The sequence below is a fragment of the Chamaea fasciata genome, unplaced genomic scaffold, assembly GCF_029207755.1.
Source record: "Chamaea fasciata isolate MVZ Bird 193981 ecotype frontalis unplaced genomic scaffold, bChaFas1.0.hap1 SCAF_3, whole genome shotgun sequence".
NCBI classification, from domain to species: Eukaryota; Metazoa; Chordata; class Aves; order Passeriformes; family Sylviidae; genus Chamaea; species Chamaea fasciata.
In genome coordinates this window covers 53,637,730-53,657,032 of record NW_027094088.1, presented here as the reverse complement: position 1 = coordinate 53,657,032, position 19,303 = coordinate 53,637,730, and the positions used below count along the sequence as shown (strand labels likewise).

Here is a 19,303-nt window from a genome sequence, read left to right as displayed (position 1 = left end):
TCAGAAGTAAAACAGAATACAGCTGCCATAATTGGGAAGTCAAGTAAGTAACAGTGAGAGAACTAAAATTTGCAGGTTGATTTAGTTTGTTCTTTCCTCTCTGCAGTGAGAATTGTAGGTGTGTTCTTAGAGAAAATGTGTTTAGGAGTGTTGCAGGTTTTGCACACTTCATATGCAGAATCTGGTGTAGTATACATGATCCTTGTGACCCAGCTTGTACAAGATGTCCATTTGTTTCATGGAGGAGATTTAAAATTTGTAACTAGCTAGGTCATATTGATTTTGCAGAACATGTTCCCCAAAGCTTCTCTAAAGTCTGTGCTGTACACGCATAAACATGCATGCATTCCCTTTTGTGCCCTGTCATTGATTAGAGGCTCCTTTGAAATGGAAAACTTCACCTTTTAAAAAGGCTGTTACATTAGTTGATTCCTTTGCTTGCTTGAACTGGTTTCCACAGAACTTGAAGAAAGAAGGAGGGGGAATGATGGGGACTCAAAGGGAAGGTGCTTGTCATTTACTGATAAAAACCTGAGCAGAAAATCGTTGCCGCTAAGGACACCTGATCCTTGGGCATCTCTTACAGTAATTCAAACTCTCGGCTTACTGATACACTTTCTCCAAAAAAAGAGAAAAAAAAAGTAGGGGAAAATGAAAGCAAAAACCCCAGAGACCCTCCATAGGATAAGGTAATGTTGTTTGTTTTCACACTTTGTCTAGCATTTCTTTCCTTGTTTAGAGGGAGAATTGGATGACCAAAAGACTACTAATCATTGCTTGAGCAGAATCCTCTGCTCTCAATACTTGAAAAAAAAAAAGTTATTTACCAGCTATCCTGAAGATTACCCAATGGGTGGAGTCTGAGCTGCAGCACTTTTCGATACTATCTTGAACCATTTAGTTTACACTTACTTATTCTATTGTTTAAGTATTTGATTATATTTTATCGTGCTTTCCATGGTTACTCATCACCCTTCTGGGATTTTTATGTTTGTCTGCCTATATCCCCTGTCTCACAATGCAACGTGAAGCAGTGACCACATTTTTACATGCACATTCTGTGTGTAAAAGCAGGGGAGTGGTAATGTAGTACATATATAGCGTAATAGGAGTTTCTTGGGGGATTGGATTTTTTTTGTGCTCCTCAGCTTTCTTTTTGTATAGCTTATTTCATACTTTTTGTAATAAGCATTAAAATGCTTACTTCTAAAAAATAATTTTTATTTTTTTCGTGACCTGCTCAGTGTAAATGAAACCTGCTTTCTAGTCACTTCCATTCTTGTCCCACAACTGGTAACTGGCCACTACTGTTTGATGCCCAACCAGTGAAATGGTTTTAGTTCTACCAACACACATTGTCTACCTAAGAAACAAGAAACTGCATTTATTTTATGTACGTAACCTATTTCTTAGCTCATGTGACTTGGAAAGCAGTGGCACTTGAAGCAAAGTCCCATTCATTGTAAAGAACTGCAGGAGCTGGGCAGCTGTGGACACAGACTGGTGTCAGAAGTCTCTTGGAGAAGCAAGAGTGTGTTTAACTGCTGCTGAATCCCAACAATTACCATTATTTGGGGTTACCGTGACAGTGTAGTCGTGACTAACTGAGGTAGTCATCGAAACTTGCTGGTTTTGGGAGGAAGGAGGATGTGCATCTTGCTCTCCATTTCTAATAGATATACTCCAGACTGTCCTTTACGTGATCAAAAGTAGGGGTTTGATATTTTGTGTTTAGTGAAGTCAAAGCTCCTTATAAACTCTTTTTGCATCAACCCCAGAGGTAGGGCAGCAGTAATACCCCAGCTGTCACAATCATTCAGCAAATACTTGAGGTACACAGCCACTTGAGTTCCCTGTGTTCAGCTATATCTACTTATTTGTTTGTGTTTCGGAAGCTGTACTTTGAGGATGTCCTTAGTAGCCAGAACTGCTCAATGATTGAGAAGGTACTTCTGGGGATCAAATAGAAGCCCGGCACATCCCAATTGACCCTCGAAACTGGTTTCCTGAAGCTGCAGCCTGAAAAAGAAACCTTTATCCTGGCCATTAGCTTATACTCTCATTCTTACTTTTGTAAACTAATGGAGATTTCTGTCTGCTTATATGAACACTAACCTGTGCAAGCACTGCTAGGAAAGTATTTGTCATAATAATGTTGAAATAGGCACTTTTAGGCCTGCAGGAATGAAGGGTTCCTTAATTCTGAAAAAGCTTAGAAAACTTACCTGCTTTTAAATAGTGTTTTCATGCCTATGCAGTTGGCTATGTAGATGTCAGGTTTCAGTCTTATATTAAAGCAGTGAATCGGGAGCTCCTGAAAACTATTGAATTTAATGAAAACAGTTAATGACTTCACATTATCACTCTAGCAAGCACTCTCATAATGGGGATACTTAAAGAAGCCTTATTTATTAGTGCAAATGTATATGGGTCAGAATTAATTTTTAAAAAATCTTTAATTGTTTTCCCCTTATAATTTTCACAGCGGTACATAGTTAAATATTCATGATAATGCTGATGATATGCTAAAGGTCTGAAATAGATCTGGAGTCTCAAAATCAACACAGGTTATTTAACCCTTTTCATCTAATGCACCATTGGGGACTTGCGGAGTGAAATCCCAGAGCACTGGAATAATTAGAAGATAGTAATGAGGATTTAATTAGTCCTTGAGATATGCTGAAATAGGACCACTGAGAACTTTTCTTTTTGGACATGGATTGCAAGCAGAATTGATGCCGTTGCAGCTGCTGTGATGTGCTGGAAAATGTATTCCATTGCTGGAGGCAGTTTCATGGCAGCATTCTGTGCCTGTCAGATCTATGTGGACAGTGCCGGGAGTAATCACCTCCAAAATTGTTGAATAGAAGTTGCAGCCTTCTCCATCACCTTCTTCTAGCACCTTTTCATTTTTTTCTTTTTTGTGTCATTCTTTCTGTTCTGCCTTTATTTCGTTCCATTGTTGACATCCAGCTTTTGAGGAGTGTTGTACAGTTGTGTGCTCTATTAAAAACATGTCACGGTCAGGGACAAGGAGTAAGAAACTGCATGCACTTAAGAGTACAGGTGTAACACTAAGCAAAATTTGGATCTTTTTGACACTACTGCTTGTAAGGTTTATCCTCAGATCTTGTCCTTATTTAGTATTAGATCTTCACAGAAGTGATATTTATCAGTAGCTGCAATGTAGTAAATTTAAATAGCTTTTTTGGCAGTCAAGATGTTATCCAATAAGAGGTTGTAACAGATGGGATGTGATCAGGCATTTTGATGTTCTCTTTGTGCTTCCCTACAAACACTAAGTAGCAACTGAATTCCTGTAACTAAAATTTCCTAATTTACCCATTAGATTTCATACAGGTATTTTCCTCCCCTTTAACTGTTTTCTGGGCATACTTATTTGTACACAGTCATTACATAAATTCCACTGTCATGCATTTTCTTCTAACGAAATATAAATGTTTTTGCTTGTGTGGAAGACGCAGAATACCAATCAGGTATTTTGCACCTACAATTCCTGATCAGATTTATGGCTTAATACTGACATTGAATGGTAAGAGATTCTTTTCCCTGAAATCTATTTTCTTCTTAGGAAGAGAAACCAGAAGGAAGAAAATAGATCAAAGAATTCTTATTGCAACAAAAAAGATACAGTAGTTTGCTTTTAGATCTTTAAAAGACTTTTTCCCTGAGAATACGTTTTTTTGCTCTCATTTGGGGATTTGGGATCTATTCAGAGCACTGAGGAGCTAGAGAATAAAATGATTCTTGTCATTAACATTCTTCTGCTTGCCATGTTAACGATGACACCACTTAAGGTTAAATCAGACTTGGTAATAAGTTTACTTGATGTAGACTGAAGTGTTTCAGGCTCTTAAAGAAAGATGCTTGAGACATGCATAGAGTGCAAAGCCACAGGTATGTTTGAGTGCCTCTTCTGCACACAGCGTTCTCCAAGTGGGTCAGTGCAGGGGAGCTGAGCTCCGTCTGGTATGCAGGAACACTCTGCCAGGCTGGGTGGAAATCGTGCCCAGAAAACTGGGCTTAGAGGAACTGTGCCCTCAACAAGCAGAAAAAGTGCATCACATAAGGAGGAAAAGCAGGTTATAGTTGAAGCTGTCACACTAGCTCTCTAAAACATCCCTTTTTTATCTCGAGGCATGTGATGGAGTAGGAACATGATGCATAGGAGTACACGGAGCAGGTCTGTATGTGAAGGCAGAGCCATGCAGTAGAGCCAAGCACTAAGCTTTTTTGATGACTCAAAAAGCTACATTACTTTCTCAAATTAGTGAGTGCTAAATTTATCAGCAGTCTTTTTAAAAGATCAGAACATCATTCGTTTTTACCTCTGTATTTTTAATTGGACTGTAAAAGTGGAAGTGCACTGAAATGTAGTGTCAGTGTGATAAGCAGGTTTTTTAAATGTGTACATGCTGTTTTTCTTTGCTATTTTGATTAGCAATGCATGGCAAAGAAAAACTTACAGTATGTCTACTTTGATTAGTAATCAGCATCACTGGCATGAAAAGTTACTATTTTCCTCTCTGAGCTATGGACTGCATAGTTTCGTGTCTTTGTCTCTCAGGTGTTTCAGGAAAATCTGCTTTTCTTGCCCAGAAGTATTAGAAACTATGTTACTCTGCCAAAACAGGTTAATTCTTAAAGAAGTCCATCGCCATTTCAGGATGCTGGTTCCAGACTGTACTTGGATTTCAGACATACACCAGCCAGTCTCAGCTTTAGGTTGATCTGATTAGTTGTGGCCTATACTAAATATACAGCAGGCCATCTGCAAGAAGAATCAAAGGACAAAAGGGTATGATTTATATACAATAAGCCACGCTCTGGGAGACAGCAAAACTGCAGAAGTAGGATGTGAAGTAGGTAATAGCATCTGAACAATCAAAACCCAGAGTCAGGCCTCAACAAATAAATTTTGTATACTAGCAGCTGGTCATTGCACTCTTCTGGCTGATATTAAATCTTGTTATACTTGGAGATGAATCTTTATTTCATTTTTTAAACTAAACTGGGGATTCTCTTTTTGAGATTAGGGAGCAGAATTGACTTATTCTGAGAGAGTTTATATAGTTGCCTGCAGAGAGACTTCTCAATAGAAAAGTTTCCACTGACTTCATTAGGCAGCCATCAAATTCCCTGCCTCTGGGCTCAGGGAGCAAGATAAGCTACAGCAGTTACTGATGGAGAACTTGACAGAGTGACAGTCAATGTTGCTGTCACATGCTTGATGTAAAGTTACTGGGTATGATTCCTGTCCCTGGGAGAGCTTCCCATCGTGGCCTAAAACTGGGAGCTGCCAGTGGTCTGCCTGTTCAACAGCACCGTGGTTGTCAGGACACTCTACTTCCTCAGTACCTAAGTTAACCTTCTTATGAGGCTTCTGTAAAGATAAGCAACCTCGGATCTTTATGTCTGTTTAAATTAATATACAGGACAGTGAGTTGAAATCTATATAATGTGTATATTAATAGAGCTAACACTAGATAGTTCCTGCCATCCCAATGGATCCCAAAAGAATAAACACCCATCAGGGAACAGCTGCAAATCAAGGAAAGGAAAAAATCAGTCCAATCGTAAATCATGGTAAAAATAAGACTGAGGCAAAGGCACTTTGGGACTGAGGACAGCACATGGATTTTGTGTTTTTGAAAGAAACACTATTTACTTTACATGCATTCAACATCACGTATATTTTAGTATTGTCCACAAAATAAATATAGTGATATTCAATATATTTACTTCATGAAAAGGAAGATTGAGTTGATTCAGGGAATTTTGAACAGCAGTCTCTAGGGAGGGTAAAATTTTGAAACCTGGAGTTTAGACCATTAAGCCTGCAGGCTTTGCACATTGCACATTATAAAATGCTGTTCCTTCCTCGCTCTCCTCCATGATTTTCCTAAGTGTGCACGTTATTAGCAAAACTTAGACAAATGTTGATTGTGCAAAGCAGACAGACTCCTCAGGTTTTTCATGTTGCTTCTGAGATTAATTCCAGCATCTCAAGCTACCTACTGAAATCCAGGATTCCCTTTGGGGGCAGCTGGGAGGGCAGGGTGTGAGCTTTTGTGCTGCAAGTCACTGTGACCCTGGTTTTTCAAGCACTATAGTAAAAGCATCTTGTGTAAGGTATATTACAGTAACAAATTATGTGTAAAATGGTGGATGAGCAATGTGTTTTTTGTTTAGTCTGTGCATGAACATCTCCACAAATGTCTTTCCTTCTTTGTCCTCAGTATACCACTTAAAATTTGCATCAGAGAGCATTATGCAAGGTTTGCATTAGGAAAGGTTGGATATTTCTTCCCCGGCTACCATCTGGGTAATCTGTCTGATCCATCCCCAGATTCTAATTTATCAATGATAGATTATATGAATTTCAAGGCTAGGCAGTAGCAGAGGGAGGTTTAGGGGTGGGAAAAATTTAAACATTATTGCATGCTATACATAGACTGGGTTTTGTAATATCAGAGAGAGAAGCAGAGGAGATTCAGCCAGTTAACCTAATAGCACAGCTGGTAAAACACTAGGGGGTCCGGGTTAAAACCTTAGCTAGGTCATTAGTTTCCATCTTCCCCAAAGCTATTCACATTGTGAAGAGAAGCAGTCAGACAAATAAACAGTGAGGAAACTGTAAGATAGATATTAAAGCATAATAAGAAAATAATTTTAAAGAAAAATGAAACCAGTCCAGCACTTTTTCTTAAACAGAACATTGGTCTTTTTGTGGAAACGAGAAATACTGCAGTGATCTTTGCAGGAAATCCTAATTTTGCTATGGTGATATTTTCCTTTACTGCTGTTTCACATAAGCAAAGAAACATTCTTTGTTGAATGGGTGTGAAGAAATGTGGTGGTTGTACTGCAGATGTTAGCAGATGCCATTGTGAAAATAAATTGTCCAGATACCAAAGGGAAATAATGTCACTGTTACTCTAGCCTAGAGAACTGCAGATGGTTTTAGTGGTGCTCTGATGGACTTGGAGAAGCTGGCAAGCTTTATGTGGGTTTTTATGTGGGCTGAAAAAAAGAGCTCAGTGTAGAAACTTGATTATGTTTTTTCATGGTTAATGGAGAAACATTAGAAGAACTTCTAATTAGAAGAAGAGTTCATTAGAAGAAGAGTTCTCAGAAGAACTGAGAGAATGAATGTCTGAGGAAGGAAAGTTTGCCAAAAACTGTATCATGTATGTGCAAGCATTTGCTCTTTTTTCTCAAAGAACTTTCTCCTAAAAACATTTGGGGACTTTTTTTTTTTTTTTTAAATAGAATGTGATTGGAGAAAGAAATAAGAAATTTTAAATACTTTTTTAAATTTTTATAAAATATCTGAAGATATTGTATTGGTGCAGTGCAGGTGTTTTATTTAGTTGATTTATTATTTCATTTATCTGCCTATTAACTGGACAGGAATATTGATAATTAGTATTACTATAAATGAGATTGGCATTATTATTATTATAAATGAGATTGACACTGCAAGCCACTCATGCTCACCAACCCAACGTCCTGTGATGTCTATTGCTCAGTCAGATGCTTTGCGTGTGTCAAACATAGATCTAGCTGGGCATATGTTACTACAGTTGCTTTCTGGAAAATGAAAATAGGATCTGAGGTATCTTGAATGTAATGAAATCTTGTGCCTGCTTGCTCTAGATACCAGCAGGTTTTTGTGCCCCATGATTTCACTTGATTCACTTGGTTTATTTTCTGGTACATGGGTCAAACCTTCACCAGTTTCTTAATTGCTTGTATTTGTTTAGACCTGTATAACATTTTTGTCTGCTTAGATTTTTTCCAGTACCTAAATCTCTCTCACTGTGTCCTTTTCAATGTTTATTTTAAGTAGCACCTTAGGGGTAGGTACCACACTATTCTTTGGCAGTGACAGTAAGTAGTTTATGGCCAGGTAGAGCTGCCCCCCCGGTAAGCAATGGTATAACAGTATTTTCTTAGCTTCTGCTGTCTATAAGCCACACATCTCCAGGTTTGACCACACCATTTGAAGATGTTTGTTCAAGTAGATCTGCAGACAACCTGGTTGCATATTCAGGGTTCTGGTATCACAGGCTTACATGAGAATAACCAACCCCTTCAATTACTAGAATGCTTAATTATTGTGTGAGTTGTGTTCTGTTGGATGTTTCCTTGCAGTGCTCTGAGGTGCCGACTGTGGACATGTTTAGCTGGGAAAAAACCCCGGCATGGTTCAGCAGTCCAAAGCCTTCCTGTGCTGTCCTTGCCATCTGAAACAGGTTGGCTAGGCAGAGTTTCAGTGTGACTGGGATGTTGCTCAGCATCCTGCCATGTTAACAGGGTGCCAAATCACAGAATAATGCTTTTCATTTGTTTAGCTTTACCCTGACATGTCTGTCTCAGTGTTGTTTATCCACAGATGAGTTAGATTTGGGAGTCACTGCTTTAGATCCGTCACAGTTGTGTTGTGTACTCTGGTGAAAATCCTGAGAGAGTGGATACAACCCAAACTGCTGTCTGAGGAAGGAAGGTCTGCCAAAAACTTGTGTCATGGGTGTGCAAACATTTGCTCTTTTTTCTCAAGGGTACTGACCAGTGCCTTGCTAAAATACCAAGCACTGGAAATTTCTGTGTTTCTCCCCACACACAAGTTTTTCCTTTAGAGGTAGTGGAAAATATCTCTTCACATACTTAATTCTTTTGACCTGATTCATGAGTACAGGATTTTATGTTTTTTTTCTCTGATTAGTTGATGATCAGTGTATGCATCTGATATGTTTCTACTTTTCTTATTCCATAATTTTCAGAATAATAAGTCTATCTAGCTAGTAATAGCCCTTTCTTTAGCCTCTGCCCTTGAACAAGGGGAACTTCCTTGTTCTTTACTCAGAAAGGTTCCTCAGTTGTTTTGGTCCCAAGCTCTGTCCCTAAGCATGCCCCTCTAGAAAGAGCTGTAGCCCAGCGTATTTTTTTTTTCTTGGGTAAGTTCATTTTTACAATATACCGTTGCACATTGTACCTTTCCTCATTTTTTATTGATCAGATGTGTAAGTTAATGATGATCTGCTATCACTGTAAACTCCAAAGTTTTTGTGAGCTTAAAATGAGTAAGTGTTGCACATGTTCTCAGGTTTAATTCATTCAGGAAAATCGATGGACTACTCCTAGCTAAATCAAAAGACCTCTCATTGACCGTGGGTTAAGTGTGTGCCAGTAGACAGTTGCTGTCCATCAACTGGTATGCAATAACCTCTTCCTTTGCAGTCACTTCCTTTCTGTTTGAGCTTCTGCTTTTCTGTAAGGTTTTTTCGTATTCAAGCCAAGATTTTAAAATATCAAAAGAATCCATCTGAGATTTTACGGCAGCACCCAGCACGTTCAGTGGGTGTTTTTCATGGGTAGTGCTAAGGTGATAGTGTTCAAGAAACAGATGGGTTTGTATTGGTCAATGTACAAATGTAAGACAACCTTAGTGCATAATTTCATGAAGCTTTAGTAATTTACTGTTGTATATCTGTTTTCTGTATACATATGCCTGAGGGAAAGACAAGGTTTTAAATGTTTTTAAAAAGGCATCATAAGTGGTATTAGCTATACAATGTGTATCACCAGGTGTTAGTGCTCTTTAGAACACCAGAAGCTTCATTTTTGTCTTTTCCTTCATCAAAGGAGCAGAAACACTTCTCTCATAAGCACATAAGCATTGCTTGCTTTATTTTTTCTCTGTCTTTTGCTAAAAAGGAAGAAGAAAAATAAAATGCTACCTGACCATTTTTAAACACTCCATGTATGTTCAATCTGAACATGCAAACGTATTTTATTATTGTTATGGTTTGATAATTGTTAATGGTATGCTACTCTTCCACTGAGAACACAAAAAAAACCAAAAAAAACCCCCCCAAAAAAACCAAACTGCAGAGATGACTCTGCAATGTTAAAATCATTTTTAATACAGTCATTCTTCATGTATGTAAATGTAGTATAAAAGCTAATGAAAAAGGAAGAGAATGCTTCTGCCAGGGTCACTTTATTCAGCTACTTCTGAAATAGCTTAGTTTGCCAAAACCCACTCAAGTGTTTTTTCAATAAGTAATCTTTTGTTGTGATGGCAAGTAAAGCATCACCTCCACCTCTTTTTATCATTAATATTAAGGAAAGGGAGTAGATTTGCTCACTGATGAGTATGTAGCCACTGCAATTTTAAAGGGTTAATTCATAGCTGTTTCCTAGCAGTTTAAAAGACAAAACAACCCACCTTGTTGTCACAGGGGTTGACATGTCAGATGCAGTCTGGCTGTTAAATCACTTCACTGCCATTACTCCAGTGCACCTCTAATGTAATCCTACTTCCATTCTTTACAGAAGAAAACTTTATCTTAGATCTAATTTTCTGGAAAGAAAATTTATTTCTTTTTGTATCAGCTATAAAATGAAGTTGAACACTAGGGAAAATGTGTGTAAATAAGGAAAAATGAATGTATGCCAGCTGCTCCCTTTCATTTCTGATAAGATTTTTAGAATTGATGTTGTTTTTTTCTTTATGATGCATGAATGTTAATGCGTTGACCAGGAACCCTTTTCTCTCTAAGACATCTGAGCTTTCTGCAAATATCTAAAACACTTCAAACTCATGCACTGATCTCTGGATGTTGACTGGGCTCTCATGCAGGCTGATGAGGATAGACTCCTCTATGTTGCAATGGAATCCAGATCACAGTAAGAACTGCTCTTTGCTACTCCACATCTCATCTGTAGCTGAAAGGACTCCTCTGCTCTCTGGCAGGAAATCAGAGCATGTCCTGTTTTAAGGCCATGCTTCAGTGTACCGTACAGACAACAGCAGAACATAAGTGTAGCACAGATATTCTTCCTGAATTTCAGGATGCCTTTTCCTCAATTCTTTATCTTCCTTCAAGAGAAGATAGCAAAGCCAGCCTTGATTTGAGAGGAATCCTACACTCTCTGAGATGATGAAACTCATGCCTCACATCAAAAAGAGTTTAGGAGTGTGTTCGTTTTTTGTTGTGTTAATCAACATCTTTCTTAAACTAAGGCTAGAGCATGAGTTTGAGTAGTATCACACAGTTATCTCTGCTCTTGAGTTACTGGCATGCCCCCGGCTTGGTTTTGGCCAATGCTCCTTGAGCCACAGCCCAGAGCATGGATAAGGCAGGACAAGGGACTGTGCACAGAAGTCATACGGATAAGATTACCAGGGCTGAGTGGGAAAGTTTATCTGGATGGACACAAGTGTCCCACTCTCCTTCTGGCATATGTTATATATGACTGTACACATAGCTGTACAGTCCATTCCACAGCATCTAAAATGAATGAGGAGGAGTTTACTGAAGAAGAGGTCATTTGAGTGGAAACACTTACTTTTACTTATTTCTTACTTATTACTGTGGTCCCTTGAGAAGCCTTTTTGACAACAGCAGAGCTGGTTAAAACTGATAATCTCCATGTTTTTCATTAGACATTAGTCCATGTTGTCCTTTAGCTTCAACAACTAGCAGTCCCTCTGCATCACTACTAGAAATTACTGTACCAGTAGCTGTTCAGTGTCTCACCCTTCCTTGTGGTGTTAAGAAAAGTACTGCTTGCAATAATAATGGGGCTGAAAAACCTTAATCACTAACGCAATGTTTGTAAAGTTACCTCACATAGATTTAAAGCTGAACAGAAAAAAACCCTCACTTCCGTACTAGACACAGGAGTAACTTTACTGTCTTTATAAAAAAATCTTAGTGTAACCAGTACAATTTTTTTCATTCAAATGGATCCCACAAGAGTATGGTGTGTGTCAGGAACATTGGCATTTATTTTGTGCAGATATATAATTGTATTAGGTTTCTAAATTACAGCACTGTTAGCAGAATACATAGGCTTTGTAAGAAGAGTTGAGCCCAGAGTGGAACTGTTTTAAAAATCAAGGGGTCTGTTTCAGAATAAAGCTAAATGCAGAAGGTCATGCAAGTTTTCCTTTGCAGAAGTGTAGAGTTTTCCAGTCAGTACAGGCCAGTTTCCAAGCTGCCATTTTGCACTCAGTTTTTTGTTGTGTCATGTCAATGTCTGCTCTACCTTCAGAGCAAGTGCCAGGCTCTGACTTTGCAGTTCAGGTGTGATCAAGTTCCTTGTCTTGAGGCTTGCACAAAGATCAGGAAAAATTGCTGCATATTCTGCCAAATCTTGCAGTTGGAGTTTTAGCACGGTATGGATTGAGCTGTTCATAGCACGAAAGAACTGGGCACAAGGGCTGCAGGGTGATCTCATCTCCTGCTTTTTCTCCTTACAACCTTCACCTCAGTGTTTTCAGTTATGAGTTTGATCACGTGTCTGGATATGGCTCAGAAAAAATTTTCTCTCGTCATTATTGAGGCATTGAGTGTCTGGGGTGGGGGTGATGTTTGGTGCTAACCCATGGGAGGACACCCCAGCCCTGTGGTAGAGTCATCCTTTTGTGCCACACCTGGCACGGTGGCAGCACAGCCAGAGCTGGCCTGTGCCATGCATGGGTTTTGCCTCGCAGGGAAATGGTAAGATGAAATTTAATATGCGAGCAGAACAGGAAAGAAAGAGGATTTCCTCCAGAAATAAAAAAAATCCAGAAAAACCTAAATTTTTCCAGTACATCCTCTTCAACATTCAAAGCAGCACTAAAACCTTTCTGGGTATAAAACATCAGAAAACCAGCATCCCTGCATAGACATTTCATGGGCAGGATTGCAGGATTTTTCCCAGTTCATGAAAACTTTAAACCTCCCCCTCTTCTTCCTTCATTTAATAGGCTTAGTTCTGTTCCCTCATGTGAAGCTTCTAAATCTGGTACTGTTTCACTAGGTCTCTTGCTGTAGTTTTTGAACCTTAAATTAAATTGGGATTCATTAATACATTTACAAAAGGGAAAAGGGGGGAAATGAAATGGAATGTGCAGGGGAAAGTCTAGAAGAAGGACCTAGAGCACAAATACATAACAAAACAACTGTTTTTTCTGGTTGGTATCACTGGTCTTCACATAGATGTATATTTTAGCTCTTGTGAGTTCATTGAAGGGAGGCATTTTGGTACCGACGTGTAATCTTGGAAGATGTGATACTCCCACCATAAGTCATCAGGCAAATTCCCTAGTACTGCTAATTAGGTAATGTATATAATTGCCCTTAATTTTTTTTTCCCTGAAAGTTGTTTTGATTTTAAAATTAACACCCATTTGTAACTAAGCAGGACTGCCCTGTTTTCATTTACAAGTAAAGGTTTTCAAACCTTATGTACAGCTTTTGGTGGTTAAGACATCATTGCTGACTTGGAAATGTGTTTGGTTTTGTTTGTATGAACAACAGCAGTTTTCTGGGTATTCTTAGTCTGAAATAACTGAAGAGGGTTGGTTTATTTTAATGCCAAAGGTTTTTTAAAAATAAAGAACAGTTACCTGAATATTAATTTTTGCTTTGGTGCTTTTCTCACTGTAGGTTTTATGGCAGGCATACAGAGGAACCCCCAAATGTCACAGTATGGACCTCAACAAACTGGACCTTCCATGTCACCACACCCCTCACCTGGAGGTCAAGTGCATCCTGGAATTGGTAGCTTTCAGCAGAGTAATTCGAGTGGTAGTTACGGGCCTCAGATGAGCCAGTATGGACCACAAGGTAAAATGCTTGCTGGTAATAGATACAATAATTTATATACTTTTTTTTTACAATATATGTATGTATATCGAGTATGTGAGTAGGTATGTTAAAAACAACAAAAGCACACAACACTCTGTAAAAAAAAAATAAAAATCCTAAACAAATTAGGCTGTATCCAAAGGTGGAGCTGCACCCTGTGGAAGAAGCTGTTTCTGTTATTAGCACCTTTTGCTGTATAAAAATAGCCACCTTAAATTAGGCAAGGAAATCATGAATCTGTGGCATTGCCAGGTCTATTGTTTTGGACCCCAAGCATGTCATCTCTGTGATGAGGCTGCATTTGAGCAAGTATGGAATAAGGGTCACAACACTGATCCCAAAATAGGGCTTCTTTTCTTGGATGAAATCCCAAGGCCAACCTGAAATTGCATGGTGACTTTGAGGGTAAAGTCTTCTAACGAGCATAATAATACAGTGGCTACTGTGGAAATAGAATATTGAGCTCTAATGCATATGGTTTGTGAATCTTAACTAACCCTTCAGACTGAGAGAGACAGTTCCTTTTATTTTGCTTGTTTGACAGAATTGGTAGGGAAGTTAAACAAAAATAGAATACACAGTTTCTGCCCCTGGACAACCTTGAACTTGTCTATTGTTTTGCCTTTAATGGATAACCTTTTTAAAGTATGCATCTGTTTAGGGGTTTAATGAAGTTGAAGTCAAGCCATGGAATGTATAAGGGTCAGAATTTTCTTCAGGGGTACATAAAGAAGCTTTTCTATTTCAGCACTTCCTACTGTTGCTTTCTTACTTAAAAGCCTCAGAAAGGACTTGAGCCAGGGATGGGAATTTCTGTGGGGCTCAGTGACTCTCCTGTGCTAGCAAGGATGGTTATTTCAGTCTCCGGAGTTTCTGAGAACTAGTTCTGATGTTTGTTTGCAAGGAGCTTTGCTGCCCTATGCAATGTTCCTTTCTGTTTCATCTCTGGGCAGCATTTGGTTTAGTGTTCTAAGCACAGGGCTACAAGCCAAGATTTCCCAGTTTCTAATTTTGGCTCTGCCTTTTACATCATCTTTCAACTTAGGCAAGTAGATTCATTTCTCTGGTTTGCTTCCCTTAACTATAAAATGGGGCTAGTAATGCCTTATAGCCATGTATGAAGATTAATTACCTAACTCCAGTTGACTGGTGCTTTCCTTTTATTTGGAAAGCATTTTGTGGCTATGAAATGCTGTCCAAGTAGTTATTTTTATCTGCACAGTGAGCAACTAGCTTAACTGGTAAAAAATGCAGTGGATTTATGATGTGCTATCCTGACTTTCAGCTGTACTGCTGCTGCTGAGATTCCGAACCATGGGAATAGTGGGTGTCAAGTGCAGTAAAACATTAGCCATCCACACTGATTGAATGGAAAGGTTTTTGTACTAAATCAATGCATTTAAGTAACACGCCAAATACTGCTTTCTTTTTTTGCTTGAGTTCAGCAGTTCTTTTCCTCCCTCTGTAGATGAAAGTGCCTATGTAATGATTTTATGGGTCATGGTCAGGAAGACACTGCTATTAAAAAGTGAACTTGAGGGACAGGAAGAAAATGAGCATCATTGTCATTAACAGGCCATTTCAGAAGAGTTTGGTGAATAGTGTGATGGATGAAAACCATGTTCTTCTGCCAATGATTGGACAGTACCAGTGATTCTTTGCACTGGTCATCATAAAATTAGGGCCTTGGAGACTGTCAGCTCTATAGGTAACAATTAGACCGGAAGAATACTATATTTGCACCAGGTTGATCTAACCATTAATAAATCCAGGGATGAAGATAGTGATATTTCCAAGTTATATGTTTACCTGGACATAAGGTTTTAATAACATTTTTTCATTATAAGTGAAAGTAATCCATAATTGCAACTCTTAACATACCCTATTACAAAGTATGATCATATGCCAGCAATGATGAATATATAATAATGTTATCCCATTTGCCTTTTTCTGCCAAAATGGGAAATATATTAAAAATTACCTGGGTTGAAACCAAGTTCTTAAATTATTAAACCAAAACAATTCTCACAGATCTGATTTGTTTTCCATGTTTTGTTCACATAGGCCTTCTTCCAGAGTATTGTTAAGCTTAGACTGGGTTTGACAGGACTACTTGTGTTTTCATATATGCATCAAAGCATTCTGGACACTAAGCCTTTGATCCAGCTTTGAATGCTGGATTTCACTATGTGCTGTCCTGAAAACAATTGCTCAAGGCTAGCGTCCTCTGTGCAATGGAATTGCTCACTATAGTAAAGACTCTACACCATTAAGTTTGGACTGGAGGTAGCCCCAGCTCATGAGAGCAGAATGATCCATTTCATGCCTATGGTTGATTTATTTGATTTTCATGTGTTTACATGACACTGAGAACTCTAATAAGAGCAGAATATATTTTCCCAGGAAGCAGTTCTGTAATGGGTCCTAGTCCAATTCTGTGAAACCATTTCCTACAAAAATAGTAAATGGCTTTGGCTCCACACTTCAGTGTGTCTGGGATACAGCACAGAAGCATGCAGTACAGAAGATTAGTTTTAATTTTTTATTAAATCCCAGCATTTTCCTCTCCCCAATAATTAAAAAACAAAAAAGCAGAGTGAGGATGGGAGTTGTTACTGAAAGATTCTCTTCAGTTTGTATTTGGACAACATCTAGCTTGGGGGCTAATGAAGCTCTGGTCTATGACCTGAGCATCAGACTGCTGCTACAGCAAAATGTCCCTTAAATGCACTCTGGAGAGCAGTCAGATGGCATAGTCAGTTGGATCTTTTAAGGCTGGGGTAGTGAAAAGCTTCCTGTGAATCTGTAAAATTCATCCTGACAGAAAAGCATCCTGTCTTCCTAACTTTTCCTACTAAAGCTGTTCTGTTGGGGTATAACAAAGAGAGAAATCACTACTGTATTTGTTTGAACCACAACCCCAGAGCTTCACTGTAAGTTAAACCCCCTGTTGCTTGTGATAAAATATTATGAATTGAGTATTTGTGCTTTTAATGTTGGACTCATTTCACAAAAGCACTTTGCTATCTAGTTCCCACTGATTTTAATCCTAGATTTTAATTAAAACTGTAGCATCTTAAAGGATGACTTGCCCTGCATGTCTTGACCTCTGAATCCAGACCCACATATGCAAAAGTCTGTGCAGCTAAGACTTAAATATCAACTGTATCTTACTGAGGTCCTCTAGGTGAAATAGTTCAGAGGAATTCAGAGCAACACATTTATATTGTCTGTAGAAGAATATCTTGATGGTCAAGTGCACAAGTAAAAAATTCTAGAACTATTCTAGGATGCTGTTAATACAACGAATCTGATTTATGTCTCTAAAGCAGAGAGCAAATCTAGCAGGTAGTTCTCAAATTTCCCTCTTTTCAGTTTGCCTAGAAATGGCAAGATCTCAGAGTACTTTGTTCAGCAAACCTTAACAAAGTGAACCAGAGTTTCAGCAGTAAGTATGAACATCTGTCTTCAGCAGGTTGTTAGTCAGCTTTTTTATACTTCATCTTCATTACACTTTCTTTTTTCCTCCTGATTCCTGTTACAGCATTGTTTTTTCTCATGCATTAGAGATGTTTTCTCTCTGGGTACAATTCTGCTCTGCCAAGGGGGAGTTGGAATCAAAAATCCCTCAGATATGGAGGGGAGGAGTTGTTCAGTAGTACTGTGCAGCCGCTGTTGCCAGGCTTGTACCCACTTGAAAAGTGTGGGCTCTTGAACTTGGCTGCCTGACACGTCCAGCTGATGTGGGCTGGCCTAGCATCTGCTGCATTCATTGTGTTTAATGCTGCATCCATCTGTTTTCTGTCAAAGCCACTGCCAACAAATTACTAATCTATTAGAGAAACATGGAAATAAGATTGCACTCCTCATTCCTGGCAATTCCTCTTGTATTTTGTTTGGCTTTTTTTTTTTCTTTCTTTTTTTTTTTTTTTTTCTTTTTTTTTTTTTTTTTTTTGTGGCCTGGGAAAGGTATAAGAATAGCTAGTACTTGAGGTATTGAGGAAGTGCTTAGGGGAAAAAACATGGAAAAAAACACTGAAACTTGTTTTCCTTACTAAAAAGATCTGACTTCCCTGTGCTCTTGGATGTGTATCCCTGGAGATGAATGATTAGGAGCTATTTTAACTGAGCCACATATTTTTATGGAGAAGATTTCATGTTGTTTTCTGTGTTGTGTGTATGCTGGAAAAGCCAAAGCACAAAAGATTACTTTTTTTTTTCCCAATTAAAAATAGCATCAAAACAGCAGTCCTGTTTTAGCATTGGCGTTTGCTCCTCCACACATGCTGCTGAATGTACTTTGTAGACCTAAACGACAAAACAAATTGGCTTTATGTAAATTGGACTGACAGGAGCTCACAGTGATCATGGATATCAGGTCTGCTGGTCTAGAGAGAGAATTTGCTTCACTTTGGGAAGTAGTGTTACTAATAGCATGTACGTAATACTTGTTAACTGCTGTGCATAATCTTTGAGTGCACATATACACCATCATGCTGTATTACATTTTTCTTGCCCAAAGCAGCTGGAAACCCAGAGCAACATCCAAGTTGTGTGCTGTTGCCTGTAACACATAGCAGAACAGTGTGAAACTAGTCAACCCTTCAGTCTGTAGTCACTTATGCTGGATCAGATGCATGGCTTGAGCCGGTCTCAGCAACCAAAACTCTGGCTGGGGGCAATGGCTCACTGAACAGAGGATATTCAGCTGCCAGCAGCCAAGCCTAGAGGAGGAGAAAAAGTGACAGGGCAGTCTTAAGCCAGCATAAAGCTGAATCTGGAGCCTTCCATCTCTACTAAACCACATATTGGGGATTTTTCTGTGAGGACTCCCAGGCAAAAACTTGGATTTTAAAGCAGATGAGAATGGTTGCTTAATTTCCTTGGGAAGCGTAGGTCTCATACGTTCTCGCCGAGGAGATCTTGTAGTAGAGTGAGTCAGTTCCAGGGTGGAGAGGAGAAGATTAGCAAAAGCACAGCAGCAGGAGCGTATGAATTAATTATGTGTGCATTCAAATGATGGATGAATATGTTTATTTTAAATACAAACGGGAGTTGGATGCCACCAACTCCTCCGCCTGGTAGCTGGGGCCTGAGGAGAGGCCTGGCTGATCTGCACAATCGGAGGAAGCGTCCAAGGGCTTCTGCCTTCAAATAAGCGTGGGAATATCTGAGAGTAGTCAGGAAACTCTGCTTTGTGGCATCCCACAGGGAGGGAATGGGTCATGTTTCCACTAATCTGTATGAGATGGAAACGAAGACAAGTCAAAACTGATGACTGAAGTAGTGCAATGTGATGCGTTTCCTAAAATAGTTTTCTATCATATCTTTAGCTTTCTTTTTTTTTTTTCCTCTTTCTCATGCTGCCTGGGTTTGTTTCTGTAACGCTGCATGCTGTATACTCGATTTTTCTTGAGATTTCACTATGACAGGAAAATCAGTACTCAAATGAGTTAAGCTGCTGCAGGCAGAGCACTTTATTCCAGTGACAACACAGGCTGGGTTCAGCCAGGTTTTCATGCCGTCCTTCATAAGGCGCACCTGCTTATATGAGCATCTTTGTACTGTTGCTGCTTACTTGTGTAAGACTGGTTTTCTCAGAGGAGTTGCACTGTAAGCTACCACTCCTTGTG

At 39.0% G+C, this 19,303-nt stretch overlaps 1 protein-coding gene across 5 annotated transcripts in view; it reads left to right on the top strand.

Annotated features, from left to right (window-relative positions):
* ARID1B (AT-rich interaction domain 1B) overlaps window positions 1-19,303 on the top strand; it is a 324,700-nt gene that overhangs the window by 244,643 nt on the left and 60,754 nt on the right. For all 5 annotated transcript variants that reach the window (XM_066179044.1, XM_066179043.1, XM_066179042.1 and 2 more), the window contains one exon: window positions 13,470-13,649. In XM_066179044.1, the coding sequence (XP_066035141.1) occupies window positions 13,470-13,649 (180 nt within the window). The remainder of the gene's footprint in view (window positions 1-13,469; window positions 13,650-19,303) is intronic.